We start from the raw sequence: 13,665 nt of genomic DNA on the forward strand, positions 1-13,665 counted from the left end.
CACCGGAAGTGACGGCAACATTGTGGGCGGGGCTATAGCTTTTATGGACACTTCTACTTACCAGAGGGTTTTCCTAGGCTGAGCTGTGCTGCGGCGGCCATTTTCTTGGAGACCGGTGGTACGAGCGCTGAGCCTTTATCATGTCTCCTTACCTGGTGGAAGACGCGACCTCTTGTGTTTGTTAGCTGGTTGCGTGCTTCTGTTTGTTGTATGTGGGTTCTAGCCCTGCCGGCTCCCTGAGGACGAGGTACCTGCGGACGCTCTAGTACTGCGGGAATGACCCCACTATATTCTACTATGTTACACCTTCCTCTATATACCACTGTGTTTATGCTAGTTGTTTCCTAATAAGTAACCCTAGAGAGGGGCATGTTGTCCTACATACGTGTGACATGTATGAGCGGCCTTGTATGTAACAGTCAGACTGTGATAAATGTCGCTCTTTCTTGTTCCAGGAGATGGCGCATCAGATCAAAGACAAGGAAGCTTTCCAGAGACTCAACTTTCTCTACCAGGTACAAGTCACATGACCAGCGATCAATGGCCGACAGCGGGAGATACGGGTATCCAAGTGGCTAACATTGTCCGTTTAGGCTGAATGATCATCGTTCATGAAATCGTTCAAAGGAGCGAAGATGAACGATAAATAATCCTTCAGTTTAAACGCAGGCAACGATTGAACGACAGAAGAGAATCGCGAGGTTCTAGTTTGGCGTTTAGTTTCCGCCGGCATGAAAGTCCGTGTCGGCTTGGGCAGTTTAAACACTGTTCCTTCCTAGGAATGTGAAACGGTGAACAAAAGGAATTGTGCATCTAAACAGGCTGCCCGAGCGCGGACTAGTGTGTGATGTCACCAGCTGGTGATGATGTCATCAGCTCAGGTAGACAAGACTAATGCAGTTCTCGTCCCGTATAATACAAGCATTACTGTGGACACGTCACCCGACAGGTCCGGATTGTCCTTGACTAGACTGTTCAGACTTCAATATTTGCTTTGATCTGAGGTAGGCATAACAAGCGTGTCCCAGTACACACATCTGCCAGTACATAGGCGAAGGCGAACCGCAATCCCTCCTCACTGATTCCCGTTGTGTGGTAAGCACAATAGGGCTGATGTACTATTGAAAAAGCACCAGTTTTCTGCTTTAAATTGCACCAGGAAACTGTCTCACGCGTTTTGCACCACATTTATGATCCATATTTACCTATGTCAGCAAAGGGGTATGGGCTAAATGCAACCGCCTGCCCCAAAATTGGCCCAAATTGTAACGTGGTAAACACAGTATGTCAGGCCGATAAAAGACAAATATTCAACCAGTTCAGCCAAATTCCCCCCCCCCCCTCAATGTTGATCCAGAGGAAGGCAAAAAAAACCCAATGCGTTAGAAGCCAATTTTCCACATTTAAGGGAAAAAATTCCTTCCCGACTCAGTTTGGCAATAAGAATAATGCCTGGAATTTGGCGCCAAAAAACGTATCCCATTTGCATAAAACGTATATGCCGTTAGACTAGACCGTGTTAAATGAGCCGTCAGGTTGTCAGACAAGTTGTTTTAAGTATAACTACAAATGTGTTAAAATAGCAAAAAGCAACTTTAGTGACCCGTCCTCTGCCCAGGAATCGAGTGCTGCCGCCCTCCTGGTCTGTGTTTACGAAGGCTACCCCTTGATCGCTGCAGCCAATCGGAGGCCGCAGCAGTCGGGTGCTTTTCTCCTGGCGTCATGGCTCCCAGCAGCTAAGTGGTGATGCCCGGAGAATTGTACGTGACGGCGGCAGGGATCAGGGGGTAACTGTTCCTAAACGGGAGGACCGCGGGGTGCAGTGTGCGATCACCAGTGAAGAGGATGTGTAATTACAGCTATTAGATAAAGCATCTGACAACTGGACAACCCTATTAAACAGGCCAGATCTATCCCAGTGGCTCATGCTGGTTAATCAGTCTGCTACCTGACTGTTGGACAACACTACTACATTTGACCCGGGGAGTTTAACTTCTTTCATAGGGTCTTTGGTGGAGATTTTTTTTATCTTGTAACGTATGAAATGTGTTTATATTCATTTTTTTTTCTAAAGTTGTGCAGTGAAGCCGCATGACCCGGTGCATGTCGTGTTTATAAAAGGACTGCGCGAACCGCCTGTAGGTGACGGGTTTATATCCAGTTATAGAAATGCCCCGGCGCATGTCGTGTTTATAAAAGGACTGCGCGAACCGCCTGTAGGTGACTCGTTTATATCCAGCTATGGACTCCAAAGTAACAACTGACTGCAAAAAAATCTATAGAAATGCCCCAGCACATGCTGCGAACAGACTCCTTCAAGACGCCGCGTGTGAATCCAGCCTCAGGGCGCTGTCATGCATCGCGTTTCTAGGAAAAAGTGTGTTTTGTTTTTTGCAGCAAGCAAAGTGCCGCGGCCAGATGTTAGCTGTAGGTCAACAGGGAGTTATGAAATACACGAAGAACGCTGCTTTTTATGTTCCTTTGTGCCGTCTTTGGATTTTGGTGAATTTCCCCAGAGACTTCTCTAGATCAGTGGTCCCCAACCTTTTTGGCACCAGGGACCGGCTTCAAACAAGAACATTTTTACAAGGCCCAGCAGGGTTGGGCGGGGCATGTTCGGGGCTTTGGTTATATGGGGCGGGGTTATGAAGGGGGTTGGAGTTTAGTGCATACTTATTCAATTATGACATTTAGAATGTCCTGGCAGTACACACACAGGGCAGTATAATATACCCCCCCCCCTCATGCCGCCTGGCAGCACACACATAGGGCAGTATAATAAGCAGCCCCCGCAGTTGTAAGCAGCTCCCCCGCAGTTGTAAGTAGCCCCTCCCAGTAACAGGCAGCCCCCACCCCTCAGTAAAAACCAGCCCCCCCCCCCCCAGTAATTAGCAGCCCCCCCAGAAATAAACAGCCACCCCAACCCATATACTTACCTCCTCCCTGCTGTCAGCGTCGCTTCCTCTCTGCTTGCCCAGACGTCAGTGTGCAGCCCGACACACTTCCTCCCCGAGTCCTCTCCTGCGGAACTAATGAGCAGGGGACTCGGAGAGGAGGATCCTGGCTGCACACTGACGTCAGTGTGCCCCGGGACCAGTGCGATTACCAGCGGGTAGCTGCGGCACCCCCACTGGTAATCGCCTCAGTGGTGAGCGGTGTCGGCACGCCGCGGGCCACATAGCACAAGGCAGCGGGCCTTGTGTTTAGAAGAAAAGTTCCGGTGGTGCCGCGGACCGGCGCTAACCACCTAACGGCCCGGCCCCGGTCCGCGGACCGGTGGTTGGGGACCCCTGCTCTAGAGGAATAAATACTAGATTGTGAGTAACAGTGCAGGTTCTGGTTGTGACCAGGGGCTCCCTGGCAGCAGCTGTTTAACAATAGTTCCAATACCGGCTGACCTAAATGGTGCCTTATACCCTGTAGTGTAGAGGTTATTATTGTATTGTTCCTGCTTGAAAGGAGAAATCAAAATACTAACAACCACCTGTTGGTGTGTGAGTTACATGCGCCCCTGATCACATGATTGTGATGTCATCACAGGTCCTGCATACACACGGCTGCTGTCCGGCTAGCATATTAGTCTTTTACTCCCCACTTCTACACGAGCCAACCCAAATAACCAATCACTGTGAATCAGCCAACCCAAATAACCAATCACTGTGAATCAGTGAGTAAATCTAAACAACCAATCAAGTTGCGAATGGTGCAGATTTGGGGAGTAATATAGATAAATGCGTCCGGCTAGGTGTTTAGTATTCCATAGCAACTGAGGCCGTGGTGAATTTGTAGGGGATGGAATATTAATGAACACCTACAGCAGTCGTGTGCTTACAGGACCTGTGATGTCACCGTCATGTGATCAGTCACGTGTGGGAGGAGTCTGGGGTCACATGACCAGGGTGTGCGCGCAGGATTCTGCTGTGCCGCTTTTCATCCCTGTTGCATGTAGCAAAGCTCGGTGTGTGTGACGTGCATGTAGCAGAGCTGTGTGGTGCATTGCGCCACCCGAAACACTACTATAATTTTCTAATAATTGCTAGTACGGATATATCTATCATGTGTCTATTCTGCAAATTTCCTGCTTCATCAGATTTTTTGCTTGCACAGTATGTGTCATCTTTCCTTTTATACGTATAGCCCTATTTTGCGATGTTTCCTTCTTTAGGCCAGTTTAATCTGAGCATATGGTTCCATGCTGTGACACGATCTGCCCCAGAGGTTCACAGAAGACAACGCCATTTGCAGCTGCCTTTGTAGCCAATAGTTTACTGCTAGGGTCTATTTGTTATGGGTTCATCCACTAATGACCCATTAGACATCATTGACAATAATGTCCCTTTTACACGGGACGAGTGTTGGGTAAACAACTCCACAAGCGCTGACGTCACTGCTAAGGTCGTTAGCAGTCGTGCAGAGTGTTTGGACAGGCAGACTTCGCTGCTGGATTGCGGGCTTCTAGCTTAGTTCCTCACCTCTTATGTGAAGCGGGTAGCATTTGCCAGCGATCCAACAATGGTTCTCATGCTGACAGTGCGATAACGACTTGTGAATGAATAGTGAATGATTTAATTTTTTTTTCTTTTCATTTATGCTGCACGATTATCGCTCAAATTCGTTCTTTTGAGTGATAATGGTCTCATGTAAACGGGCAGTTATGGCCTGTGGTTAATCATAAGCAGGTTTATGATGTAGGTATAAGAGCTCTCGTTCTGTCATTACTGCTGATGAGCAGTAGGACCCCCAGGCTGCCCTGCACATGCTACTGCAGGGGTCTTTGTGAACAGACTATGTAACCTTATTGTTTCTCCTCTCCTCTAGGCTGCGCATTGTGTGTTGGCCGCTAACCCTCAGAATGTGGAACTCGCTCGATTTTATTGTCATACAGAAAAAACAATTAGCAAACGTCTAGTTTTAAGACAGTAAGTTGACTCTGGTTTTTGTATGTTCTATGGCTGTGCTATACTGTAGGTCACTGATCGGATGAGCAAAGTTCAGACTTGCAGATGCAAAATACTGCTGTTTAATTGAGAAATGCATCCAATAAAAACCCACATATTAATTTCTTGCAGTTCTGTCTATTAAGCTCCATTAACCCCTTGAGTGCCACGCCCAGAAATTTTCCGGGACGAGCTCCACTGCTCATAGTGATATAGCCCGGAAGATTTCCTGGCTATGTTTCACTGTGGGAACTGCAGAGCACAATACCATAAGCTGTGGCATTGTGCTCTGCTTGCACAGACCCACACAGAGCAGTGCAGGACTTTGAAAAACAGAAGCAAGAAGATATTGCCGATCTCCCGCTTCTATTTTCGAAGTCCTGTACTGCTTTGTTTACAGGTTGTCATAGAGACCAGCCAGCCGATGGTCTCTGTGGCAGGGAAAGCTGGTGCTTGGCTGTCAGAGGATAGCCAGGCATCGGCTCTTACACAGCAGAAAATGAAGAAAACCTCAGATCTCTGCTGTGTTATCCCTTTAAATGCTGCGGTCTATGCTACTGCAGCATGTAAAGGGCTGACAGAGGGAGGGAGCTCCCTCTGTCAGTGGATAGCCGGGCACCAGCTTTTACACAGCAGAGAATGGAGAAAACCTCCGATCTCTGCTGTGTTAACCCTTTAAATGCTGTGGTCTATGCGGCTGTAGCATGTAAAGTGCTGTCACAATCGGACCCCCGGAATGGGATCAGGGGGTCCTGATGGGTCTCTGTGAAAGTCCCCTAAAGGGAAAAAAATAAAAAAAGTAAAAATTATTGAAAAAATACCAATTATTGGCAAAACTCTTTTCTCCCTTTTACTTTGTAAAAAATTAAAAACAAAATTACACATTTGGTATCTCTGCGTCGTAATGACCCAGAGAAGGAAGTTAGTACATTATTTAACCCCTTAATGACGCGGACCCCTTTTTTTCTTTTTTTCCTCCCCCCTTTTAAAAAATCGTAACTCCTTTATTTATCCATCAATGTCGCTGTATGAGGGCTTGTTTTTTGCGGGACGAGTTGTATTTTTCATTGGTGCTATTTAAATTACCATATAATGTACTGAAAAACTTTTACAAAATTCTAAGTGGAGTAAAAGGAAAAAAAATACGACATTCCGCCATCTTTCATTGCGTTTTGTTTCTACGGCGCACAAACTGCAACAAAAATGACCTGATAACTTCATTCTAAGGGGCAGTACAATTACTGCGATACCAACCGTGTATAGTTTTTTGGGGTTTTTTTTTGCTGTAGTAGGCCGCCTGCAGACGAGCGGGTCGGATCCGGCAGCGAGAATTCTCGCCGTGCGATCCGACCCGAGCGCCTGCAGGGACGAGCGCGTACTCACCCGCGCCTGGCGGCCCCCGGCTCTTTCATGTGCCGGCTGCCGCGCAGCCGGCGCATGCGCAGACCGGAACCGGTGGCTGGGTGAGTGCGTGCCCCGCAGAAAATTAGGACATGCCGCGGTTTGTTTGCCGCGCAAGATTTCGCGCGGCCAAACCGCGGCCGTCTGCATAGGAGTGCGTATTTTAATGCACTCCTATGCAAACTTTCAGCGGCGGAGATCCCGCGGGAAATCCCGCGGCGGGATTTCCGCTCGTGTGCAGGCGGCCGTACTTGTATTTTTTTTCAAAGACATTTAATTTTTTAAAATTATTTTCTGCTGCATCTTCTGCGCGCAATAACTTTTTAAAATTTTTCCGTTGACGTAGTTGAGCAAGGCCTCATTTTTTGCGGGATTTCCTGTAGTTTGTTAGTGCTTAGTCAGAATACATACGACTTTTTGATCGCTTTTTATTGCATTTTTTTCTGGGAGACAGGGTGACTGAAAGTGCATTTGTGGCGTTCTTTATTTATTTTTCGGACTTCGTTCACCGTACGGGGTAAATAATGCACTACTTTGATAGATTGGTCATTTACGGACACGGTGATACCAAATATGTATTTTTCTTTTATGATTTAGATTTTTTTATTATAGATATGGCAAAAGGAGGGCGATTTTAAACTTTTATTACTTTTTTTTGTGAAAAAGTTGCGAAAAAGAAAAAAATTATTACAATTTGGTATTGGCATAATTGTACTGGCCTGTAAAATGACTGTACTATATTATTTACACTGCTCAGAGAATGCAGTGAAAAATAAAAATAAAAAACATGCCAGAATTACAGGTTTTTATTAATCTTGCCCCAAGAAAAAAATGAAATAAAAAGTGATCACATTTTTACATGTTCCTAAAAATTAGATAAATGAAGACTCGAGTTCATCCCGCAATAAACAAGGCCTTCTAGGGCTCTGGTAATGGGAAAATAACATTAATAAGGCTCTTGGAATGTGGCGACACAAAAGCAAACCTTTAAGAAAAAAAAATGTTTTAAATGTACAAAAATAGCAAAACATTAAAAAAACTGTATAAACTTGGTATTGCCAGAATCGTGCTGACTCAGAGAATAACGTAATCACACTATTTATTCTGCACGCTGAACGCTGTAAAAATGAAATCCAAAAAACAAATGGCAGAATTCTTTTTTTTTTTTTCCCCCAATCTACCTACAATTTTCTTTTTTTTTACGAAAGTTATGCAATGCATTATATATACCCAAAAATGATGCCATCAAAAAGTACAACTTGTCCCGCAAAAAAACAAGCCCTCATATGGCCGTGTCAATGGAAAAGTGAAAAAGCTATGGCGCTTGGAACGAGACTGCAGAATTGGTTAAAATTAAATGATTGGCCCATTTAAAAAAAACCTGCCCTGGTGGGTCTGACAGGGTTGTAAGAAACCCGCCACTCAGGGGGTTAATCCCTCGAGGACTAGTGCAGTAATTGCACGGTGCAGGCAGGAGTTCCTGGAGGATTGAGCTGTACTACTACGGTGCTCTGATCTCGCAGGAATGCCACTATGCCAGACCGATCAGGACCGTGCCTGTGATACATAGCTGTAGTTTTGCCATAAGGGTCATATACATGGAACGATTATTGCACAAAATTCGTTCAAACAAATTCAAATGCAGAATAATTTTCATTTGTCGCTCACTTTCAACCATTAAATTCATCACTGGTTCGCTCGTGTAAATAGAATGTGAAGCGCTGACCGAGAACTGAGCGATAGTCAGCGGTGATCTGCCTGTCTAAACGTTGTACACGAGCGCGAACAACCAGCGGTGACGTGATCCGCTTGTGCAGTCGTTTATCCGTCAGTCATCCTGTGTGAATGAAGTATTAGCGTCCGAGAAAGTTCTGATCTCCATTGTTTAACTTCAATGCTGATCATGGCACACAAGGAGAAAGCAAAGGGGAATGCCTTTCATCGCATCACACAGATGCCCTGTGTCGTAATCAATGCTTATACCATACATGAGGAGCCAGGCCAGGATCTATAGAAGGACTCTAGGCCTAGTGTTGTATTACACAGGATGAAGGACTCATACATACACTACAGCTACAATTGCCAGTAATACAAATTCTGATAACTTCTGAATGAGCCCAGTGCTTGGCTGTTCTGCCTGTTCACATTAACCCGGAGCCCACCGATTAAAACTTCTGACATGTCTTATCTTAAAAGTTTTTTTTATGTTTTTACACTAGAATTAAAAATGACAGTGGAAAAAGTGTACATGCGTGGGAAAATAAAAAATAAATATGTAAATCATTGCCGAGCCTCGTGTGGCGCAGAGTGCTAAGGCTCTAGCTCACAGCGTTCCATCCCCCCATGGTTTAGTTAGCTGGCGCAAGGTTGACTCGGCCTTCCATCCTTCCGAGGTCGGTAAAATGAGTACCCAGCTTGGGAAGGCAATAGCAAACCACTCCGCAAAAACAGTCTGCCAAGAAAATGTTACAATTGGACGTCACCCTAGCACCGACTTTACCTATCATGTACCCAAAAATGGCACTACAACTAGTCCCAAAAAGCAGGGTATGAAGATGGAGGAGGGTGGATCTGGTCACACTGCAGGTGGTGGCTTCTGACGTGGCCGTTATATATGCTGGTCATTTAAAGTGAAGTAACACTCGCCTCTTCATCTTTTTCCAGGGATCCCTCTATAAAAAGAACAATTTGCAAGAGATGCAGCTCTCTCCTGCTTTCTGGCATCACATGTACAGTCAGACAAAGAAGTAAGAGTTTGTTTTCTCTCTAACAACAATTAATTAGATCTCACAAAACAGGGGTTCTGTTTTGATATTCCTGTAATCTACTTGTTATGGCGCCCCTGGTGTATCAATTCCCTGTCAGAATATCCACTGTATTTATAACATATGTTCTTCACTCCAGACTAGTATCTTATCTGCTCTGCAACACATTTATTAACCATTTGCACATCAGTTTACAAGAGGGGTGACAAGTGATTTGGCTCGCTGATTTATTTATTGATTTTTTATTTTTTTTTTAAGTCTCCACTTTTCAAAAGCCATACGTTTGGTATTTTTTGGTCGACACGGCTGTATGAGGGCTTGTTTTTTGCGTGGTGAAACTGTAGTTTTTATTGGTGCCATTTTTGGGTACATAGACTATATTGTGAAACTTTTATAAATTTTTTTTTTTTTTTTTTATGATGGGGAGAGAAAGCGCATCAATTCTGCCATTGCGTGTTTTGTTTTTTTGTTTTTTTTTAAATTAATTTTTTTTTTTTTGCAGTGTTAATCATACAGCATAAATGACACAATACATTTTTTTTTCTGCGGGTCGGTACCATTACAGCGATATCCAAATTTTTTTTATGTTCTTCCACTTTCCCGCAATAAATCGGAGCTATCGCGGCGGTATCCCACTCCATTTGCATTAACTCTTAATTAGCTACTTAGAGTTATGCAAGACGATCACTCAAAACTGTCACTCATACTGTCGTTTGAGCGATCTCTTTCAGTGTAAATGGGCATTTACATGCTGACAAAACGCCCGTGTGAGTAAGCTCTAGGTACTATAACTTAGGCTATGGTGCTTATAGTTGATCGGTTCCATTTAAAAAAATAACTTGTCTTTCCACACAGAAAGTCGAGGACAAAGGCTGACACTGGTTAGATGCCTTAGCTGTGGTCTTACTAAGCGTTTCCTAAATAATCCAAACCATAAGCTGTGGAGTGAACAGCCAGAGGCGCTGCTGGAAAATCAACCGCAACCAGGTACAATCGCCTTCCATAGCCGTCCTTTAATGGGTGTTCTGTGATCTAAAAGTCAATCTGCCCTCCTGTTGTATTAAGGTTTCCAGCTGAAAAGACACATTACAATGCCCATTGCAAGTTTGGTGACATGAGGAACAAAACTGGAGCTTTTGCCTATTTCAGACTTTAAGTATTGATGACCTATTCTCTGGATAAATCATCAGTATCTCATGAATGGGGGTCGACTGTTCAGGATCCTCACTGCTCAGCTGCTGAGCGTTGCAGCCTCCTCTTAGGCCTGTGATGTCACATTCACCAGTCACGTGGCCTGAGAGCTACTCAATTCAATACATATAGGACTCAGCTGAGCTGTTAGAAAATATACCAGGCATAGCGCTGTACACGGTGAAGTAAAGCTCACCATAGTGCAATGGCCACTTCAGAGAGTTGATCGGTGGGGGCCCTGAGAAATGGATATTGATGACCTGTCTTGGGCATAGGTCATCAGTATTAAAGTCATAGAAAACCCTTTTCAGATATCAATTGTCCAACTGAAAGCATTTATCTCCTATCTGCTGAATAGGTGATAAATGTTAGATTGGTGGGAGTCCAAAGGCCCATTTACACACAGCGATTATCGCTCAAAATTCGTTGAAACAATGTCTTTTGAGTGATAATTGTTGCATGTAAATGCTACCATTGTTAGCTTCTTGGCAGAACGAGGATTTTTACTTCAGCATAAAAACCATTATGCGGCTGGCCAACTGATTGCAGGAACCACACAATTTGATTCTCCGTGGGAACGCTGATAACATCTTTCAGCTGCTGCCCAGTGGGAGAACAATGGAGCTGTATGCAGATAACAGACCACCCCCTGTTATCTGCATACAGCAAAGGGAGCTTCATTTAAATGCAAATAAAGCTACTAAGCTACTAATAGGCATTAGTGCCCATTAGTAGCTATGCAAAAACAATCGCTCAAAACTGTCATCTTTGCGTGTAAATGGGGCTTAACTGCTGGGACTCTCCCAATTGCAAGATCATGGAATTCCAGTCCAATGGATAGCTGAGAAGTTTCTCACTGAAATTGCCTTCTTTTTTTGAATAAGCGTTCTGATTGTTGCTGCAGGCAACTGCTTTGCACTGTTTTTTATACATAAGGGTGCAAGTATTTCTGTTCACTGTTCTGAATTCAAGACCACAAGTAGTTCTTTAAGTATCCACTCCTCTTTGGGTGACAGATTCTGACATGTATTTGCTAGGGAGCCACAGGGGGTAGTTTGCAAGTAACATCTGGTAGAAGGAACACAACCTGTAAAGCTGCCCATATTCATAAAAAGTTGGCCGATTTAGACCATTTCAGCTGACCATCTTTTGTTGGCATATCATTTGCTATTCATGACAGCAGACTATTTCCAAGATTGCCAAGAATGTGATGTAACAGGTTGGATTTTTTTTTCCATCTGTGGATAGCAGAAACTACATGCGTATGGTATGGTATGATCGGCCAGTCATTTGCCACTCTGCATAAGCACACTTTGGTTTGTTGGAGGTTGTTTTAAACGGTCTCCCTGATCTGCCAGTTCATTCTGCCATGTTAGCGGTCAGATCATTCATACAAACAATCCAACAGTTGACCGAATAGTCTCATTCCTGGAGATGAGAATCTTATGTATATGGCCAGCTGTACTGTCGTCTGCACAGCCACCAGCGACTCCAGGGGGGTGATACAGGAATTATCCCATGTAATCGATCCTGTAAACAATCACAACATCTCCTCCCTGTCATATTTAGGGGTCTTTTATATACTAAAAAGAACAAAAAGATAACAGATGGATTACAGTAATTTTTGGTCTCTATTTTAGATGAGTAGCTGAAGATATATGCATGTAGATGTAGGAATAAGGGGCATGCTGATTTCTACACCTCGAGGGCTTATTGACAGGAGCGTATATCGGCTGGCCCCTCCCATTGCAAACAGCCAGAGGGGAGGAGAGAGGCAGAGAGCCGGCGAGGGGGAGGGAAAACCGCTCAGATGGTAGCGTAAATTGGCTGGACGGGAAAACAGCGACTGACATACACTCGTGTGAATAAGTCTTGAACTTGTATTATTTTAAACAAAAACATGAATTTTTTTTATTTTTTTTATGCATGTTGTTTTACAAAGTGTTACGCATTTGATGCAAAATTGCCTACAGGCACCCATAAGTGTAAAGTGTCAGGTGGCATTTTCACAATTTGCCAGGTACCCACTTTCAGAAATGTTTTGGGAATGTTTTATTGGTGTGTCACAAGTGTGAAAATTGTTCTTTCGGTGAAAGGGTTAATTCCATTATTGTTCAAAATGGAATGTTTCTACATTTATATTTCTCTTACTATAATAATAATGTTTTTTTAATCCTTTGTGCCCAGATATAAATCCTGGATCACACCAAAATGTGCAGAAAGAGAAAGCATCTTCTGCCAAAACAGAAAATGCTACCAAGATGGCCTCCTAATATTCCACAGCCCGATGGCCGTAACACGGATGTGAATGAACACGTTGTTGTCGGCTAAATGATCGCTTTAATGTAGGTTTCTGGCAAATGTTACATTTTATTTTCTTGTTGAATGGAATTTGGATATCGAGCACAAAACAAGAGCAAAGAAAAGCAGCGATGCCTCCCACAGCAACAAGACCGATCCCTGCTCTTATTTTAGAACTGGCACTTTATTTTAGAACTAGTCATAAATGGATTGTGGCTAAACCCACAGTTTTCAGAGCACTGGTTCTGTCTGTGTTCGATGGGGCTGACATAATGTTATTACAGATGAAGCATGTTTACTGTGAACTGGATTTTTTTTTTTATTTTGTTTTCCAAAAAAGCAATGTTTTATATTGCTGAAACTTGTAAAAACTATCAAAATAAACTTTAACAACTTTTTTCTGAAATACTGTCTTTTTTTACTCCATCTTCTCTAAGAGGCCTGATAACATGCCATCATCATCTGCTAAGTTGTGAATTGATAAGATGCTTTGGTTGTAGTTCTGCCTCACACCAGTGCTGTCCCCTCCCAATTTCCATTAGACGAGGTGTGTGTGGTCCCTTGTCTTCTTCCTCCAAGACGCCTGTCTATGTTTTAGAGAATTGCTATTACAACTTGGGTCACAATTTATAATTCAAGATCCTCTATCCATCCTGTATTACTCCTTTTTGAAGCACCATATTTTCTAAACAAAATTGGTATCCAGGTACCGTATTCATACCGTTCTTCCTGTTGGTACGCTCTCCACCTAAGCTGATCTGTGATAGTAAAGATTGATGGACACGCTACAGCAGGTTTCAAGCAATGTTTTTCAATGATTGTGAGGTATAACAGGTCAATCTGCTCTGTATTATCACTTTTAAAGGGCCACTCCAAGGAAAATGCACTTTTCCATAGCTGCCTGTCATACTCTTGAGGTCTTTGTGTATTCTAGTCACTCTCCTGCACTGTTGCCCCCTGTCAGGCACCATCTTCATGGTAAAATTAATTTACTTTCACTTTCAATCAATCCCACAATGCATCAGTCCAGTATTTAGTTAAGGCCATATCATTTTTGTCTGCAGGGGGAA

At 43.7% G+C, this 13,665-nt stretch overlaps 1 protein-coding gene across 2 annotated transcripts; it reads left to right on the forward strand.

Moving 5' to 3' along the window:
* Nucleotides 1–3: 3 nt before the first annotated feature.
* RPP21 (ribonuclease P/MRP subunit p21) lies at nt 4–12,992 on the forward strand. Of its 2 annotated transcripts, none has more exons than XM_066578516.1 (6): nt 4–118; nt 456–515; nt 4,819–4,919; nt 9,003–9,085; nt 9,959–10,090; nt 12,482–12,992. In XM_066578516.1, exons 2-6 carry the CDS (start codon nt 459–461, stop codon nt 12,565–12,567), a joined length of 459 nt encoding a protein of 152 aa, XP_066434613.1. In that variant the 5' UTR covers nt 4–118; nt 456–458; the 3' UTR covers nt 12,568–12,992. The 2 variants fall into 2 exon arrangements, with proteins under 2 accessions (XP_066434613.1, XP_066434603.1); XM_066578506.1 differs by lacking the exon at nt 4–118 and adding an exon at nt 125–247.
* Nucleotides 12,993–13,665: the final 673 nt, after the last annotated feature.

This window comes from Eleutherodactylus coqui, chromosome 1, assembly GCF_035609145.1.
Source record: "Eleutherodactylus coqui strain aEleCoq1 chromosome 1, aEleCoq1.hap1, whole genome shotgun sequence".
NCBI classification, from domain to species: Eukaryota; Metazoa; Chordata; class Amphibia; order Anura; family Eleutherodactylidae; genus Eleutherodactylus; species Eleutherodactylus coqui.